Consider the following 17658-nt stretch of genomic DNA (forward strand, 5'->3'; position numbering starts at 1 on the left):
TGCAACGTATAAATAGACATTTCTCCAAAGAAGACATACAGATGGCCGAGAGGCACGTGACAAGGTGTTCAACATCGCTGTTAGAGAAATGCAAATCAAAACTACAATAAGATATCACCTCACACCGGTCAAAATAGCTACCAACAAAAAATCCACAAATAATAAATGTTGGAGAGGGTGTGAAGAGAAGGGAACCCTCCTACACTGTTGGTGGGAAGGTACATTGGTACAACCACTATGGAGAACAGTATGAGGGTTCCTTAAAAACCTAAAAGTAGAGCTACCATATGATCCTGCAATCCCACTCCTGGGCATATATCCAGACAAAAACATGGTCTGAAAGGATACATGCACCCCAATGTTCACTGCAGCACTGTTTACAATAGCCAAGACACGGAAGCAACCTAAATGTCCATCTACAGATGACTGGATAAAGAAGATGTGATACATATATACAATGGAATATTACTCAGCCATTAAAAAGAATGAAATAATGCCATTTGCAGCAACATGGATGGACCCTAAAGATTGTCATACTGAGTGAAGTCAGACAGGGAAAGAGAAATAGTGTATGATATCACTTATATGCAGAATCTAAAAAGAAATGATACAAATGAACTTATTTACAAAACAGAAACAGACTCACACACTTAGAGAACTAACTTATGGTTACCGGGGGGATGGGTGGGTTGGGGGAGGGATAGACTGGGAGTTTGGGATTGACATGTACACACTGCTATATTTAAAATGGGGAACTCAATATTATGTAACAAGCTAAACGGGAAAAGAATTTGAAAAAGGATAGATACATGTATATGTATAACTGAATCACTTTGCTGTACACCTGAAACTATCACAACATTGTTAATCAACTATACTCCAATATAAAATAAAAAGTTAAAAAAATAAAATAATGAAAAAAAAAGGCAGAGGCTGGGGAGGAAGAGGCAGAGAAGCAGTGTGAATTACCAACTCAAAGAAGTTAGATGGCTGATAAAGCGATCATGACATCAGAATATAAATTATTCAGTCTTATTAATCTCATCACTTCATATATTCCATATGCATTTGAAAGCAGCTCGTTCCATAACTTTCTAAAGTCTTCTTTCTAAAAATGCCTGACCATCAACCCAGGTAAACTGTACTCTTCCACTAAGTTAATAGATCAAAGCTCACATAGATTAGATCTTAACAGAACAAAAGCACCACAGCAGAGGAACCCGCACCCAGCTGTGTTTAATAGCTAAGGGAGTACACACTGAAAAGACAGCAGCCCTTACAAATCAATTGAAGTGCCTGGAAACACAACTCCACTTTTTAAATTTTACATGGAAACCAAATGTAGGTAATATGAATATAGGACACATGTGTTAAATCAGTAGTTTTCAAACTTTAGCAGGTACCAGAGCCAGCTAGAAGGATTCTTAAAACACAGATTGCAAGGCCCACCTCCAGAGTTTCTGATTCAGTAGGTCTGGGGTGAAGCCTGGGAATAAGTTTCCAGGAGATAAGGATGCTACCGATTTGGGCCACATGTTAAGAACCCCTGTGCTAAAAGTCCCTTGAGGTTCATACATCCGTAAGGACTGATTCACAGCACAGCACTGCATTCCTGGACATGAGTGCCCAAGGGTGAGATCTGTCAACAGGAGACAAACAACATTGTTACAAAGAGAGCAGGACAGATATAAGGTGACAGGCAGCGGCATGAACTACAGCTACCTGGAAAGTTCACGTCCCACTTAGGGGGGCATCTACTACTCAGTGCCAGCTGTTGGCACGGGAGGGAACTGGGGCCCAGGGTTGCCAGTTGGTAGCCACAGCAGTAGTAAAACCAGCATCAGCAACGACAAAAACAGCACACATTACTTACTATTTACTAGGTACCAGGCAAGCATGCCAAGAGCTTTAAATATACTGGTCCGTTTAATAATCCCAGGAAGCCTAGCAGGTGCTATTGTTATTTCCATTTTAGAGATAAAGAAGTTGAGAAACAGAGAAGTTAAGCAACTGGCACGGGGTCACACGACTTATAAGTAGCAAGGCTAGGACTCTTAATTCAGACTCTGCCTTCTGAGCTCATATTCTTTTTTTTTTTTTTTTTTCTTTGCGGTACGCGGGCCTCTCCCTGTTGTGGCCTCTCCCGTTGCGGAGCACAGGCTCCGGACGCGCAGGCTCAGCGGCCATGGCTCACGGGCCCAGCCACTCTGCGGCATGTGGGATCTTCCCGGACCAGGGCACGAACCCGCATCCCCCACATCGGCAGGCGGACTCTCAGCCACTGTGCCACCAGGGAAGTCCCTCTGAGCTCATGTTCTTAACCACTATATTGACAATCGCAGATCTTCTAATGTTTTCAAGAGAAATCATAAATCCAGTCCACTCCGCCATATTTCCTGTTATTTTCAAAGCTTCCGTAGTCACCCCTCACACTCCCTGAATCCCACAAAACAGTACCTTCACGTGTGGACCCTAGTGGTCCGCATGCTGCCAGCTAATTATCCTTGACCTAGAAGCTGACAAGCACCTCCCAGGACCTTACACTCCTTTACTGAATGCTTGCTATGTGCCACGCACCATGTTATGTACGCACCTTACAAGGGTTATCACCTTTCTACTTCTCACTATTACCCCAGGAGACAGATACTACAGGGCTCCCTGTTGGGGAGAAAAAAAAGAAAAGAAAACGGAGGCACCAAGTGAACAGATACCTTGACCCTGGTGCCCACGACCCCACCAGCAAGCAGAGGCAGAGCTGGGACAGACACCCCGGAAGGTGGCCACAAGACCACACCTCAGTGGCTCTGCTGCACCGCCTCTCTGACAGTCGGGACAAACCTAATTCCTCAAGGGGTGACACCTCAAGCCCCAGCTTTGAGAATGGTGAAGAGGGGGGCTCCTGAAAAGGGAGGTCTCAACACAGGAAAAGTTTCAACAGCTCAGGGGTATGAACAGACCCACCATGGACCTTCTGAGCCCTCTGGGGGCCCCTCTGGTTCTTAAAAGGAGTAACAGCCTAAAGAGTGGGTTGACTCGCTCATTCCTTCATTGTGTGCTTCATGCAGGGCCCTGGGCCTCCCTGGAAGCCGCACAGAGACCATAATGAATCCGAACGTGGTTCGTGGAATAAGAGACATAATTAGCTCACCAAAGAAGCTCGGAGGAAAAGGCCGCTACTGCCAAATGGAGAAACTGAGCAAGGGCTCACAGGAGACGGAAGTGTGAACTGGACCCCAGGGGAAAAACAGAGGCTTCGGAAGGGTGCTCTGAGCAGTTTGGAGGAAGGCTCAGGTGAGGGTGGGCGCTGCGCTATGGCCGAGCGAGAGGGGCCAGGGAGGGCCTGAGGCTGCAGCACGTGCGTGGGGAAGACGCGCCTGGGAAGGGAACGGGGACCTCAGTGCACAGCACTTCCGGGTTGCTGGGGTGTTCGGAGCTCTCCGTGAGCCACTGAAGGTGGCTGAAGTGAAGACTACTGCTCTCTATGCCGTGCTTTAGCAAAAGCAACTTGCCTGCAATAGGCAGTTCTGAATTAACGGAGCCACTGAGGCCAAGAGAGCAGTTAAAGAAGCCTTCCAGCTATGCAGGCGAGAGCCAAGGGGAAAGAAATCTGACATGGAACTTAGAGACATTTTCAAAAAGAGACAAAGGTCTTGAGTCCAAGATCACTGGAGAGGATGGGTTTACATGGAAAACGTATGTGACTGATATGCAAAATGTATTCTCAATGGGGTCCATCATCCCCATCACACCCCCTCCCAATCGAGATTCATTGCTTTGAAGAACCTTAGCTTGGGTGATGTCCTTGATCATGACGGGTGTGTTGAATATGAAGTACTAGTGAGAGAGCTGGGTCAAGGAGTCTAGCCAGTAGGGGCAAAATATGGATCCAGGGCTCTGAAGACAGGGCTAGATCAGAAGCCAAGGGAATCATCTTTTCTAAGAAAGGGAGAGAACAAGGAATGAGCTAAGCACCTCAGAAGCCATGCTGCACCAGTCTCGTGACAGACGAGATAGAAAGAGAGGAGCGATGCCTGGGATTGTGGGGGCGGGGATTGCCGACAAGGAGCACCAAGACGTTCCTTGGGAAACTGAGGAACAAGAGGAGTTCGAGGAGGAAATGAGAGTCAGCAGAATCCCACAGTCTGGGAAGGTCAAATGTGACAAATCTACAACTGTGAGGTCAGTGGTCACTCTAAGAAGGAGGTGGCGTAGAGCCCCAGTCTGCAATAGGAAGGGCGGGACGACAAGCTACTCTTGCCGTGAGGGACCAGTCAGTTCACAAGAGTTCCAAGGAGGAAATAAGAACAGCTGTTATATTAGCTCAGCCTTTTCCAAGGGTTTCTAAGAATAGGTGGAGTAGTAGCTCCTTGCCATGCTTCCTATGCAGTACAGTGTGAAGACGCTCCATGTGAAATGGCCCACAGAGCAGAGGCGCAAATCACACGGTGAGTGTAACCACACAACCAAGAGAACCAGCTTCAGTCAGAAAATGGGTGTGCCATGGGCTTCCCTGGCGGCGCAGTGGTGGAGAGTCCGCCTGCCGATGCAGGGGAGGCGGGTTCGTGCCCCGGTCCGGGAAGATCCCACATGCCGCGGAGCGGCTGGGCCCGTGAGCCATGGCCGCTGAGCCTGCGCGTCCGGAGCCTGTGCTCCGCAACGGGAGAGGCCACAGCAGTGAGAGGCCCGCGGACTGCCAAAAAAAAAAAAAAAAAAAAAAAGGGTGTGCCAACACCCATGTGTCAGATAATCAAAATATTATGAACTTAACCTTGACTTTCTAGTTGCAGAATGTTTTTAAATTTTTAATCATTCCAACTTTATATTCATAAAAATACCCCCATTCGTATTCATTTACTTACTCTCCCTCTGCCCTCTGACCAAAAAAAAAAAAAAAGCTACTGTTCACTAAGTACCAACCAAGTTTCAAACACTGTAGGAATTATACTATAGTATATTATCTCATTTAAACTTTACAATCTTACAAGGTAGCCATTTTTCAGAAGAAGAAATTGAAGCTCAGATATAACAATGACTTGCCCAAAGTAAGAAAGCACCTAAGTGGAGAGGCTGAAATCCACACTGGAAACTATGTGACACCAGTTACTGAGCTCTTATCAAGGCTGACACCGCCCCTCACAAGAAGATTTCCAAAGTGAGGAACTGGCCGGGTACAGAAGAGAGTATCAGTATGAGGGCAGAGGTCAGATGCAGGCACGTCTCCAGAGTCAATCGCCAAACCATCCCTCCCCTTTAACTGACCATTACACATGAAGTTCTCATACCAGAAAAAGGTAACTGCTTTATTGAAAGCAAACCTAATAGATACAAATCGTTTCAAATGACAGATTAAACACAGTAATTCAAGCACAGGGACCTAAAGATACCAATCTCAGCCAGGAAACATTAAAGGGTTTGTAATAATTATACTCAGCACAAATTCTCAGCAACTGGATGGTGAGCCACAGTTAGAGCGATTTTTGTGTACAGAGAGATGGGACAGGAAGATCTGGAGAGGATTTTACTGCAGCCCTTGTTGTATGCTCTGGCTACATGCAAAGGACATGGGCATCCCAGACAGATCATTTGAGCTATGTGTCAATTAGATCCCTGCTCATCTTTGTCTTGTAATGATGAGTTCATGTACTGTGAAAGACTAAGAGGTCCTTCGTGTGTGCATTTTCCTTTCAGAAAAAATGGATACATCAGAGATCACAGAGACAGAGAAAATTAGACTGCAGTACCAATTCTCTGCCCAGCAGCGCTGGAGGAAGCAACACTATGCCCAGGTCCAGGCCCATGCAGCGAAGCCAAATAAAGGGAGGAGCGAGCAGGCGGTCATATGCAAGGCAGAAATGACTAGAAGACCAAGGTAAGCCTTAGCAATGCATTTGCCAGTGCCTCACACTAAAAAGGGGGGAGGTAGGAATAGGGTTAAAAAAGTTTATTCTGGGATTTAGGAAGACGTATCAACACCATTACCTATTTTCATTCCTTTAAAGGGATGAAACATTAGAAACCTTCTCTCCTTGAGTGCTTCTGTCTCTTTAAGAATATATTTTTGAAAGATTATAGAAATTCTCATCTAAAATTCTGTGATTAAACCAGAACCTTAGTTTTACAGAAAACTGAAGCCGGGAAAAGTTGAATGAGTTTGTCCAGTATCCCAGAGAAAAAGTGAGTCTGGATCCACGAACCAGGTCTCTGTCCAAAACAAGAGTATAGATATCCCCATTTGATTTCAAAGTTCCAAACCCCAAGGTAGACTTCAGGGTAATATATTCAAACTGCCTCAGAAACATTTGAAAGCATCTCCTCACTAAGTGACCCACAGGATGGACCTAGCGAATACAGAGCAAACCAATTTTCAAAAGCCAAGGAGATAAAAAAAAAAAAAAAAAAAAAGCAGAAAGATTTAGAATAAAAGAGTAAACTAGAAAAACACAATGTGTGACCACTGATTAGTTCTGCCCCCCAAAATTGTAAAGAATGTTACTGGGAAAAAGCAAAATTCAGACTGAATATTGTGCGTAGGTAGGAGAAAATCCCTTTTTTTGTTGGTTGTTTTGGGGGCTGTGCTGTGTGGTTTGCAGGATCTTACTTCCCCTACCAGGTACTGAACCCACGCCCTGGGCAGCGAAAACACAGAGTCCTAACCGCTGGACCAGGTAGGAGAATATCCTTGCTCTTAGGAAATACATGCTGAAGTAGTTAGGGGTGGGATATCTGTCACAATGACTGCAACTTCAAACAGGTCTCCCCACAAATATGTGTGTTGAGGGGGAGGGTGGGGGAGGGCGTGAAAAATGTCAACGGGAAAATTTAGATGAAATCTGCTTGAACTATAATTTTAACTTGTCTGTAGGTTTAACATCTTTAAAAGTAACATTATAGAAGGAAAAAAATCACCTGTAATAAAAAATGAAACAAAAAAATTTTTTTTAAACATTGTGGTGGTAGAGAAACACAAACACATATCCTAGGACATCATCCTATATTCAAAATAAATGTGGGGTTTGTCATAGCTAAACAATATTATTAAAATAGCTTCCTTGCATTTAATAGGATCTTCCATTGAAGCAGCAAGATAATTATTGTTATAAAGTCTCCTGTGGCTTTTATGAAATGTGAGACGTGCTATAAAAATCGGCAGAAAAAAAATTATGCAGGTTAAACTTTTGGTGCTTTGAACAACAATAAAGTTATGGACTGGTTCTTAGCTGCTCTTTTCATCAAAGCATTACACTCTTCTCTGACTAAACCTGAACTACTTCCCTTTTTGAAGGTTGTGTAAGACCAGCTTTAACAAGTCCCAACTTGAGATCGGCATAACGTGCTTTAAGACAAATGCATAAAGGGTGCCTCATGTTAACTTTCTCACTACAAGACTTTGCATGGCCAGCCGAAGAGGATTTTAAATACACAATCCCACTGTGACTAAGGCCAGGAAAAGGCTAGTCCATGCCCAGCCCAGCCCACCCTCAGGAGGAGAAAAGGAGGGCCACCTACCGCACTGACACCAGTTCCTTCCCTCCTCCTTGCGGAAACCTTAATACAAAACCAACACATACAAAGTCAGGGTGTATAACCCTGAATTATCAAAACATTTCCCTTCAAATTCAAAACAGAATAGTATATGAAAAATATTATCAGCAGCGATGTAACAAAGGAAAGGTATTTTCTTTAACATTAAAAAACAAACAAACAAAAAAACCGTATTAAGTTAGTTGACAAGTAATAGGATGAAGTTAACCCAGGTCACAAATGTATTAAAATTTAAGGTAGATAACAGAACTGCCTTTATTCCCTCAACAGGAGCTCGTGAAATATTTGTCCACACAAGCTCCTCCACGTGAATTCACGCCCACCACTCGAACTGTGGGGCGATAATCCTCAGAACTTGCAGAGAAGGTCTTTGCCCAACATACTTTCAAGGAGGCTGAACGGATGTGCTCCTTTGAATTGATGCTTTTAAGGCCGGCAGTTGGCTATTCTGGCAGAGTTCCCGTTTTGAGCAGTACATCATTTACTGTTTATGGATCACAGTGACAAACGGCAAGAAGTGCAACCCCCGAAAAACAAGTCTCTCATCTCAGGCCTGCATGGCATAACTTCCCCCCCCCCCATCAAGATGCAGGGAACGGGCTTTACATGTTCAAAGCGAAATCCCTGGAGAAGTAGTACCAAATGGCACAAAGCGGAGTTCAACCTGAACGAAGGATGGTTTAGTAAATGTGGCAATTTCTTATACGACTGAGCCACTATTAAGTTGGCTAATTTTTGTTCAGAGACTTTCCCTAGGGCTAGCTACTCATCCACAACATACTTAATCCATCCTAAATAGAATGGAATGGAAAACCATTCAATTTTAGAAACAATTTTAAAAACCATTCAATTTTTAAAACAATTCAATTTTAAATTCAACCATTTAATTTTGTTTGTTTAGGAAAAGGCAACAGAAGAAACAAACTTTTGATATTCAACTACTGGTATTTAAATTAAATACATTTGTTCTTCTGCATAAACACAGGAAAAAAACCCAACTAGTACATACACATTATTTCCTTAAGGCATAAGTAAACACTAAGTAATACCTATTATTTACTAGCTTCAAAAAATGTTCCACCTTAATTATTTTCATTTATCTTTCTCTTCAACCATGATAGTAACAAGTTTTGATTTCATTTGGTGATATTTTCTTCATTTCTTTTACTTGCTTGAATGTTGCATTCAAGAAAATCTTGGAGTCTCTGGGCAATTTTTTGGAAGTTCTAAAATTAATTACAAATAGGAAAAAGTGATTCGATTATATAAATTTATCATTGTGGTAAGGTTTTTTAAAAGAATAAAAGTTGTCTTGTGGAATTCAAGAGATAAGGTAAACTCGCCCCCTAAATAACTTTATTTAAAATATTTTTGTGTAGGTGAAAGCAGGTTATATGGAATTCAGCAGATTCTTGAATAAGACAACAGGTTTCCCAAGTTATCGATCACCCGTATAAACACATATTAATTTGTCTTTAATATACTGAATAATACCATGAAAGATCTGTCTTTTATAAAAGATATTCTGGTTCCTTTTTATCCAAAATTTAATTAGCAGGAAGGTTTGTAAATGCATATTTTCTGATTAGTAATAGGGAGTTCCCCTCCCACCCCCCCAAAAAACCCTAAACACTGGGTCTGCTTTAAGAGGCCCCAACGTGAGGCTTGATGCCTTCCTCCTCCTTAAACAGCCCTCTGGCCCTGTGGGTTCCAGCCCTCTGTGTTCCCTTCTGGTGAATCACCATCTGATTCCTGCAGGTTCAGGAAATGTTCTTCCCCAGTCTACAAATCTCACCTACTCTCAGGTGTGAGTCATTTCTATTAGCAAGAGAGCGAGTTGCTCCAGTTGTCTCCGAGCAGGAGAGTTTGAAAGGGTGCCCCAAAGAACGATCTCAAGGTGGGCAGGGGAGCACCTACCTTCTCCGGCAGGGGCAAAAAAAAAAAAAAAAAAGCTTATTTTTTACGCTTTAACAAAGAAACAACTTCCCTGCCAACCTTAGTTTCAAGGTTTATTCTTAATTAGAGTTGGGAAGCCTGTTTCGACTTGAAGACACCCGTATCAGGTGAATGGAGAGCCAGCTACCGCCATGAAAGGTAAATGAAGTTGTTTTTTTTTTAAATTTTCTTAAAAGCCATGGTTGGTAGGACGCAGCCCTGATTAAGAGTATAATTATACCTCTGCTTAAATCTGAGGTCTGAAGAAAAAGTGGGGGTTAGAATGCTAAGTGGATGAGATCCACAAGCTCTCTTTGGGAGGAACCACTTTCTGAAACGAGAGTCATCGTACTTCATGGAACTTCACGGTTTCCAGCTCAGGGAGGCAGGTAATGCCAACCGTGCACTGTGCCTTCAAACGTGGAAACGGTATTTTGGAAATCACTTCTACTAAGTGGATTTTTAAATCACATTTGCTTTATTAGTTGAGTAAAATCCAAAGTCCCTTATAATTGTTTCCCAAGACCCCAAACTGAAATTTGTTTCGTTCACTTTTCTTTTAAAAAGAGATCAAGAGAAAAAAAGATGATTTTCTCTCCTAACTGCCTCATTTTGATAAAAGAATCTCAATCGTTTCGTTGTAACACAAAGAACAGGGCGATCCTCTTTCTGATTCCTTAAGAGATCATGTTAAAACATGTCAGGAGAGTCGCTGAGAAAACTGCCTAACTAGTGACGAACGGCTTAGGGACAGCTTAGGTCTGGTTCACGTTCAAAGTCGTGGGGAAGGCTTTACTTCATTGAGGGAATCAAGAAGCCAGCAAGGAGATCTGAACTCTTCTAAGTTATAATAAGGATTCTGAAAGATAGGGGAGCCTAAGGTAGGGTGACTTTTCGATTTACTAGGTTAAGATTTATCTGCTACGGAATTTTCTATCGTATTCTCAAAGTGAATCTTTCAAGTTAGGTATATTACCATTTTTTAACAAGGACTTCCTTTCATAATTCTGATTAGAGACTCCGATTTACTAGCAAAATGAACAACAAAAACTTTGGTTCCATATTGCCAAACAGAGCCAGACACTTTTTATTGTATACTATTATCTTATTTATACTGTATTGTTATTTCTGCCAGTTCAAGGTTAACAGCCTTTTCCTCCTTGAAGCTAAGGGATCAAGGGGACGTGTTGTTTTAGTCCTTCAGCAAAATCCTATCCTAAGACTACTGTTTCCAACACCTATTCAAAAAGGGTTCCAGGTATATGTGGGTTAAGAAGAAGGGGCTGGGGGAGCAGTTAGATTGCTGAGTGCCATATACGTAAGGAAGGAGCCTAGAAAAGAAAAAGTGATTAGTCAGAAAATCCTACCTATTTCCCGAAGAGACCCAGGCAAAAATTTCCTGGCTAGAGACAGAATGTTGGGAGGGCTTATTACACTCTGGGATATGGGTGGGAGAAGGAAAACTAAATTAGAATGGATGTTTTTATTTAGGTTAGTGGTATCTGTGCCCCCCTTCAGAGTCTGTCTACTTTCCTTCCTTCCTTCCTTGATATCTCAGGGTTTCACTTCCTTTAAGAACAAAAAATGTCACCCATAGCCCGGTCCTCTGAAAAAAATGCCACAGAAACTTAAGACAGAAGAGACACGGACGGCCATTTGTTCTCTGTACTCCTATAAGCTGAGGAAAAACTAGGAAAACCCATGAAACGCCCTCAGAGCCCAATAAAAGGAATGGTGGTGAAGGCAGGATAGAAGGGAGGTGAAATTTAGGCAAAATCACCTGGGAGCATCCCACAGTCTCCAGGGGGCTGCTGTGTGCAGGATGGGACAGGACTTTGGTTTAAAGCAGAAAGGCCAGCCGGGGTGTGGGCGTTGACAATGTCAAAAGTTACGTCCGACTTGAGCCTCTTAACTTCCTCAGGAGCTCACTGATGCCTCTCACAGTAAAATGAGGGGATTAGATAGGATGGTTGTTCGAGGCCCCTTGTATGGCTAGATTCCCACGATCCAGGGGATGTGCTGAGGCACTAGGGTTGGTTAACAAGAACCCAAGGCTTGAACCACATGCAGATGCTGGAGAGGACACTGTAGGGTCAGTGGTGAGGAAGAAGACTGGTCCTCCCCTTTTCTGTCCCAGCCAGCTATGTGATGTTCATCAAATCTCAACCTCTTCAGAGGCCCCCGATTCTTCCTCTGCAAGGCAGAGATGAAGACAGTCTGCTCCTGCTTCCTCGGGTGGGAAATTCTGCATTAGTACAAGTGGAAGGGCCAACGGCTGTTCCTAGAGCTGTTGACTCTCTGAAGTAGACAGGAGAGAGCAGAGGCAACCCAGACCCTGTGGTTTAAAACTAGATGAGATGAACCACGTGGAAAACATCACGGTGAACAAGAAACGGAGAGGCAAACCTTCTGCTTCAGGCCATTGATTAAAGCCAAGCCCCTATCCAACCTGGCAACAATTTCCAAACTTTCTAACCTCCTCATACCTGGGCAGAACAGAACGTTTATTCTTCCTCTTGTGCGTAATTAGCACATCTTAACTTTCATTGACATTCTTATTACCCAAATGTGAAAAAACTTACACTAAAAATGCATTTGAAGGAGAGCGCTGATAGAGTTTCACTTGGTATAAGCCATCACATTAAGTCATACGTATCAGTGATTCTATAATTTCTCTTAGAAGGCAATTTCTAATAATAATTTCCAACATTTTGGAAGAAGGGAACTCCTTAAATGACTTTTTCTGATGTATTAGATAGAACTCGTACGACACAAACTGTCCTTCTAAACCTTATTATTGAAACAACAATCACTAACGTGCACTGATACCTTAATATAGGTCCAAGACTACTTCACATTTTAACATAGATTATTTTCTTAGAAAACCTCACACAACCTGAAGACATATACTGCTGTTACCTCCGTGCTACAGGTGAGCAAATTGAGGCTTAAGTGGTATGCAAGTAAGCAGCAGAGCTCTGACCTTGAACCCTGTCTGCCTGCAGTCAACCATGCTCTCAGTCACTACTTTTTAGCGTTCTAAGCAAACTCAGTATTTGCTATTTGGGACCTCTTTTTTTTTTTTTTTTTTTTTTGGTCAGTAACTTAACAGGTAAACTTGTACCGATCTGTGATTTATTTACTGTACTACTTGACTGAAGTAGGTAAGTGGCTGTCTTGGGCACATCACGCCCTACAATCAAGCTGGAGCTACTTGATTACCTAGTCTGCCCAAAGGAGAGACATCAGATTATAATGAACACACGAACCCCCGCCACCGGGTTGCGCAGCAAATAGGAGCAAAAGAGTAGTTAAGAGCCCAGCACTCGGACCGACCTCTGTTCAAATCCAGGTTGTGCCCTCACCAGGTGTGCTAGCCTGGGTGAGCTCCAGTGGCACATGTCTGCTGCAGGAGCCTCTGCAAGTCTCAGTTTCTTCATCTGAAAAATGGGCGTACTATTCTTACTACCACTCAGGAAGCATCTATACAGTGAGTTTTTCCAAGATGCCAAGCTCCAATAAAAGATCTATAAGGCTTGAATGACATAATACTGTGGTAATACCTCATTCAATGCTCAAATCAATCCTATATGAGTGTTTTACAGACGAGGAAACTGAAGCATAGTGGGGTTAGGTGACCTGCCTAAGTAAGTGGCAGATCTGCAATTTGATTCCAATGTCTTTTTGATCAATTAAAATTTATCTTAGGGCTTCCCTGGTGGCGCAGTGGTTGAGAGTCCGCCTGCCGATGCGGGGGACACGGGTTCGTGCCCCGGTCCGGGAAGATCCCACATGCCGCGGAGCGGCTGGGCCCGTGAGCCATGGCCGCTGAGCCTGTGCTCCGCAACGGGAGAGGCCACAACAGTGAGAGGCCCGCGTACCGCAAATATATATATTTATCTTAATAATTTAGAACAGTCCTAGGCACAAAATAATATTAGTCAGCGTTTGCTGAACCCATACGCTTATTAACTTTGTTGTTGTTGTTGTTATTGTGACTAGCAAGACAGAAACACAGACTTTTCAGCTACCAGAGGAGGGTTTGCCTGTAGTCTGGACATGCTCTCAGGTTAGAGATATTACTGGCTCTCAATCTGTCTTCTGAAACTCCACTTTTCAGTTCCCTGAGTCTAAAGAGAACCCTTTGCTAAAAACATCAAGATTCTGGCTGCTTCCAAAGTGGAAGCCAGTAAAATAGGGGGCTGCAGAAACAAAATATTCTAAGGTCCCCACACTAAAGGAGCTTATGATCTAGTTGAAGAAAGAAAAATCATAACAGAAAAACACTTGGGCTGTCAGCACTGAGCTGTGTGGCTCTCCGGCTGAGAGCTGACAGAAGAGACCCAAGAAAATAATTCATGGGCATGAGTTGCCTCAAGATGGCAGGCATTTTAGGGCCTGCCACACTCCTTTTGGGGTGGAAGACCTGCCTGTCCAAACCTGTTCCTCCTCGTAACTGCCAAACTCAAAGGTTAGACATGAAACTGAAAACAAATCATCAATGAGCTTCTCAAAGCTCATTGCAAATTAGATAAACGGACTAAAGGACAAGTTGGAAAAGCTGCAAAATTAATTGTTTACTGGTTGTATTTATAAAGAGGCCGGTCCTTCATATCGTGACTGGGTACCCTGCGGCTACTCACGGCGCACAGTAACATGCAGGCCTCAAATAATAACAGCTACATTCTTTTTTGGTTGTTTCAACCAAGCATGTTAAAAGTCCTGGAAAATGAAAACTTTAAACAAAGTCTCGCACTGTGTCAAAATTGTCTATGTAGAACCCATACGATACATAGCAATGTGACTAAATAAAGAACAGTGGATGCTGTCAGAAAGGTAACTACTATCTCAGTGTATCAGTCATCAATGTAATCATGATCACTGTTCAAAAAATAGTGAGGTTTCATCTCTTCAACATCAATATTCTCTTTTCCTGTTAGCCCGAAACATTCTAATTTCCTGTTGCAAAGACGAAACAAAATATCTATGTATATTTTGTGGTATGAAAAAGAAGTATCCACACGGTGCCTACAGCCACCGGTACAACAATGAAAAGGGGCGACCGCATGTAGAGAGCAGCTCAAAGTTCAGCCGAAGCCATCCTACGGAGGCAGATGGTAGAACATACTTTTACCACATTGCTGTTTCTTCATAATTAATTGAGCAGAATCTCTCTGCCCCCTTCTCCCCTGTATACCTGATTCCAGTTACCAAAATTTCCCAAGTGCTAGACATGTTAAGTTAGACCATATGAAAATGCCATCTATAAAAACATTTCCATTTCAGTTCAACCTAATGCATCAGCATCAAGGAAGAAGACACCTTAGAGCTTTTGAGAAAGTATTCATCCCAAAGTGAATACAATGCCATTAAGTTCTAAAAATCCTATAATGAACTCTCTCGTCTTACAAGCTCATCAATTTCAGGTGAAAAGGAAAATATTAAGTGAGGGGGAAATTACTAAAAATGAGGGGCAGGTTTGGAGCTGGCACTGGGTAACAAGGGTCTAGGTCCCCCAGGGTACTGGTACAAACCCCATGGAGAGACCTGGGGCAGCCCCACCATGAAGTTAGATGTCACAAACTGTAACCCACAAACCAGCTTTATTTGGTCTGTTTTAATGAAATTAAGCCAGAATTTTTTTAATTTAAATTTTTGAAATTCATGCAATTTTATATAAAAATCCATTTTTTATAGTCTCATGGCAGGTGACCCACACACCTGCATGGCAACAGCCCAGAGCCTGGGAGTGGGGCAACACTCCCCAGTTCACCGCAGCCCCCAGCCTTCCCGATCATTTTTCCTAACACCGAAGCTGTTAGCTGTATTTTACTGGCCTGATGGTGCTGCGATTATTTCTTCTTATACCTGGCTCACTTTTCTCACTGACATTAGATTTGGGGCTCTATCTGAATTTGCAATCCGTCGCTTTAGTCCCCTCACTTCACAGTGAGCTGTTTAGAAACATCAGAGGACAGTGTTGGATCAGCTTCTCTCCTGGTCTTTGGCCATGCCTTACGCGAGATCACCTGCCAATTCCTATTCTCTCTGCCCTTCCTGGGTTGTACTGTTTCACTTCGTTCATAAAGAAAAAAAGATAATTAATGCCAGTGAAGTTGACAGCAGGAACTACTTTAAAGAAAATGTTATATATGTATGTACGTGGGTGTGTATGTATTCACACACACACACACACACATTATACAAAATAAATTATCTGTGATGCCAGATCTTTTTACTACATTGGGGTGGGGGTGGGGTGGGGGATTTATTTATTTATAAATTGAAGTACTGTTGATTTACAATGTTTCAGGTGTACAGCAAAGTGATTTGGTTATAGACATTTTTTTCAGATTCTTTTCCGTTATAGGCTATTATAAGATATTGAATATAGTTCCCTGTGCTACACAGTAGGTCCTTGTTGTTTATCTATTTTATATATAGCAGTGTGTATCTGTTAATCCCCAAAACTCCTATTTCTTGTTTTTATGAGAGGAAAAAATGAGACACGGTGAGGGTTTGATGCCAATGAAAACTGTACAATATCCACTAGCATTCAAGACCTCACTAAAGAATCTTTACCATTGATGGTAGGGGTTGAAACTGAAGGAAGACTTGTCTCTTAAGTACCTGTCTTAATTCATTAATTTAAACAAAAAGCATTGCAGTGTCATTAAACTGTGATGCGAAAAACTAGGGTAGCTAACTTGACACCCAATTCTATTGAGAGTGGCCTTGAGGACACCTACCCACTCATCCACAACCCAGATAACCACAGTGATGACCTCATTAGAATGGTGACCATGGCAACCACCATCATCACCGTGAAGAATAATTACGACCCTTTAAGTATAAGTATAATGCTTAAGCCATTAAGTATAATGCTTAAGCCATGGAATGACCCTTCGAAAACAAGGAACAACATCTCCATAAGCCTGCGAAAAGTACTCTCCTTTCTTAATAGGTTGGTAAATGGTAATCAAACAACTGAAGACTTACCTGGGGTCTTAGATTCTGAGCATTTTTTTTAAGGGACCAGAAGCCACTTGAAATGCATTTGGGTTAGAACAGATTCATTCAAAACCACTACTCTGGCTATTGGGACTGTAGCCTGTAACCTCTCTGACCAGCTAACTCTGTATTAATAGTCCAGAATTTCACTGTGTATACATTAGACTTTCCCTAAACAGAACACAAAAATATACATTTCAATTAAGGAAACGATAAAAATTGGACCATATGAGTAATAAGATTTTCACTGTTAAGCAGAAAAAAGATTTGCCAGGAATGACATTGCTGCAGCACTTAAAATATAAAATGGACTTGCACACAGTACCTCTCCAGATTCTCACAGTGCCTTTGCGAGCCAGGCCAGGTACTTATTATTTTCGTCATTTCACAGACAGGCAAGCTCCAGCTCCGAGAGCTAAAAGGCTTTGCCCAGGGTCAGAGCCAAAGACTCAGTCAAAAACGTAACACCTGCCGATTGCAGTGAGGTCCAGGGCACCGTCCAGGCTGCTTCTGAGGTGCCACTGATCAAGCCAAGCAGCACAGCGGAGAGGCAGCCTGGTTCTGGGGCCACAAAAACTGGAGCTCGTCTCCTGGCTTTGCTTCTCACTGTCTGTGTGACGTTGAGCAAGGTGTTGAAGCTCACCGAGGCTCTCCACCTGCACAATGACCAGGTCTGGGGTAAGGTTATAAGGAAGCATTAGACACAAACCTTGCCTTCAAGGGGTTTACAACCCAGTTCACACCACCCTCCACCCCTCGCCCTCCTCCCTCCCTACATCAATCAGTGAGTGAGTGAGTGAGTAACTAAGGAAGTAATCAGAGGTCACCTGGAAAAAGAAAAGTTAAATCCAAATGTGAACCAAAACATACTTAATTGTAAGCTACAGGTGTCAAGCATAACTTTGCAAAGAGAACTTCAGGGTAGTACCTGAAAAACCAGAATGAAGGCTGTGTGCTTTGCATTCCAACACCTTTGGGTCACTGACTCCAAGCCTGCATTAATGAAGTGCCTTATGAATACAGTGACCTGATTCTATCAGAGAAAGAAGTCAATATACCCAGTGAGGTAACTTGTTTCTTTCCCAAGGCCTTCAGCAGAACTGTATCTTAGCAGCATTGGAAGACACACACACACACACACACACACACACACACACACACACACACACA

At 42.8% G+C, this 17658-nt stretch overlaps 2 protein-coding genes across 8 annotated transcripts in view; one reads left to right on the top strand and one right to left on the bottom strand.

Annotated features, from left to right (window-relative positions):
* Nucleotides 1-17658, bottom strand: part of MED12L (mediator complex subunit 12L) — a 330647-nt gene that overhangs the window by 105284 nt on the left and 207705 nt on the right. The gene's annotated exons all lie outside the window — the stretch shown is intronic.
* Nucleotides 9212-17658, top strand: part of GPR87 (G protein-coupled receptor 87) — a 23397-nt gene continuing 14950 nt past the window's right edge. The window contains exons 1-2 of one of the 7 annotated variants that reach the window (XM_027092816.1): nt 9218-9636; nt 9736-9866. Coding sequence is in view for 1 of the 7 variants with exons in the window: in XM_027092819.1 (XP_026948620.1) it covers nt 9630-9636 (7 nt within the window). In the remaining 6 variants the exon portion in view is untranslated. Of the gene's footprint in view, nt 9637-9735; nt 9867-17658 lie in introns of all 7 variants that reach the window. The other 6 variants (XM_027092815.1, XM_027092819.1, XM_027092818.1 and 3 more) reach the window with 6 other exon arrangements.

The sequence above is a fragment of the Aethalodelphis obliquidens genome, unplaced genomic scaffold (assembly GCF_003676395.1).
Source record: "Aethalodelphis obliquidens isolate GAN/ISIS:26980383/991018 unplaced genomic scaffold, ASM367639v1 scaffold81, whole genome shotgun sequence".
NCBI lineage: Eukaryota > Metazoa > Chordata > Mammalia > Artiodactyla > Delphinidae > Aethalodelphis > Aethalodelphis obliquidens.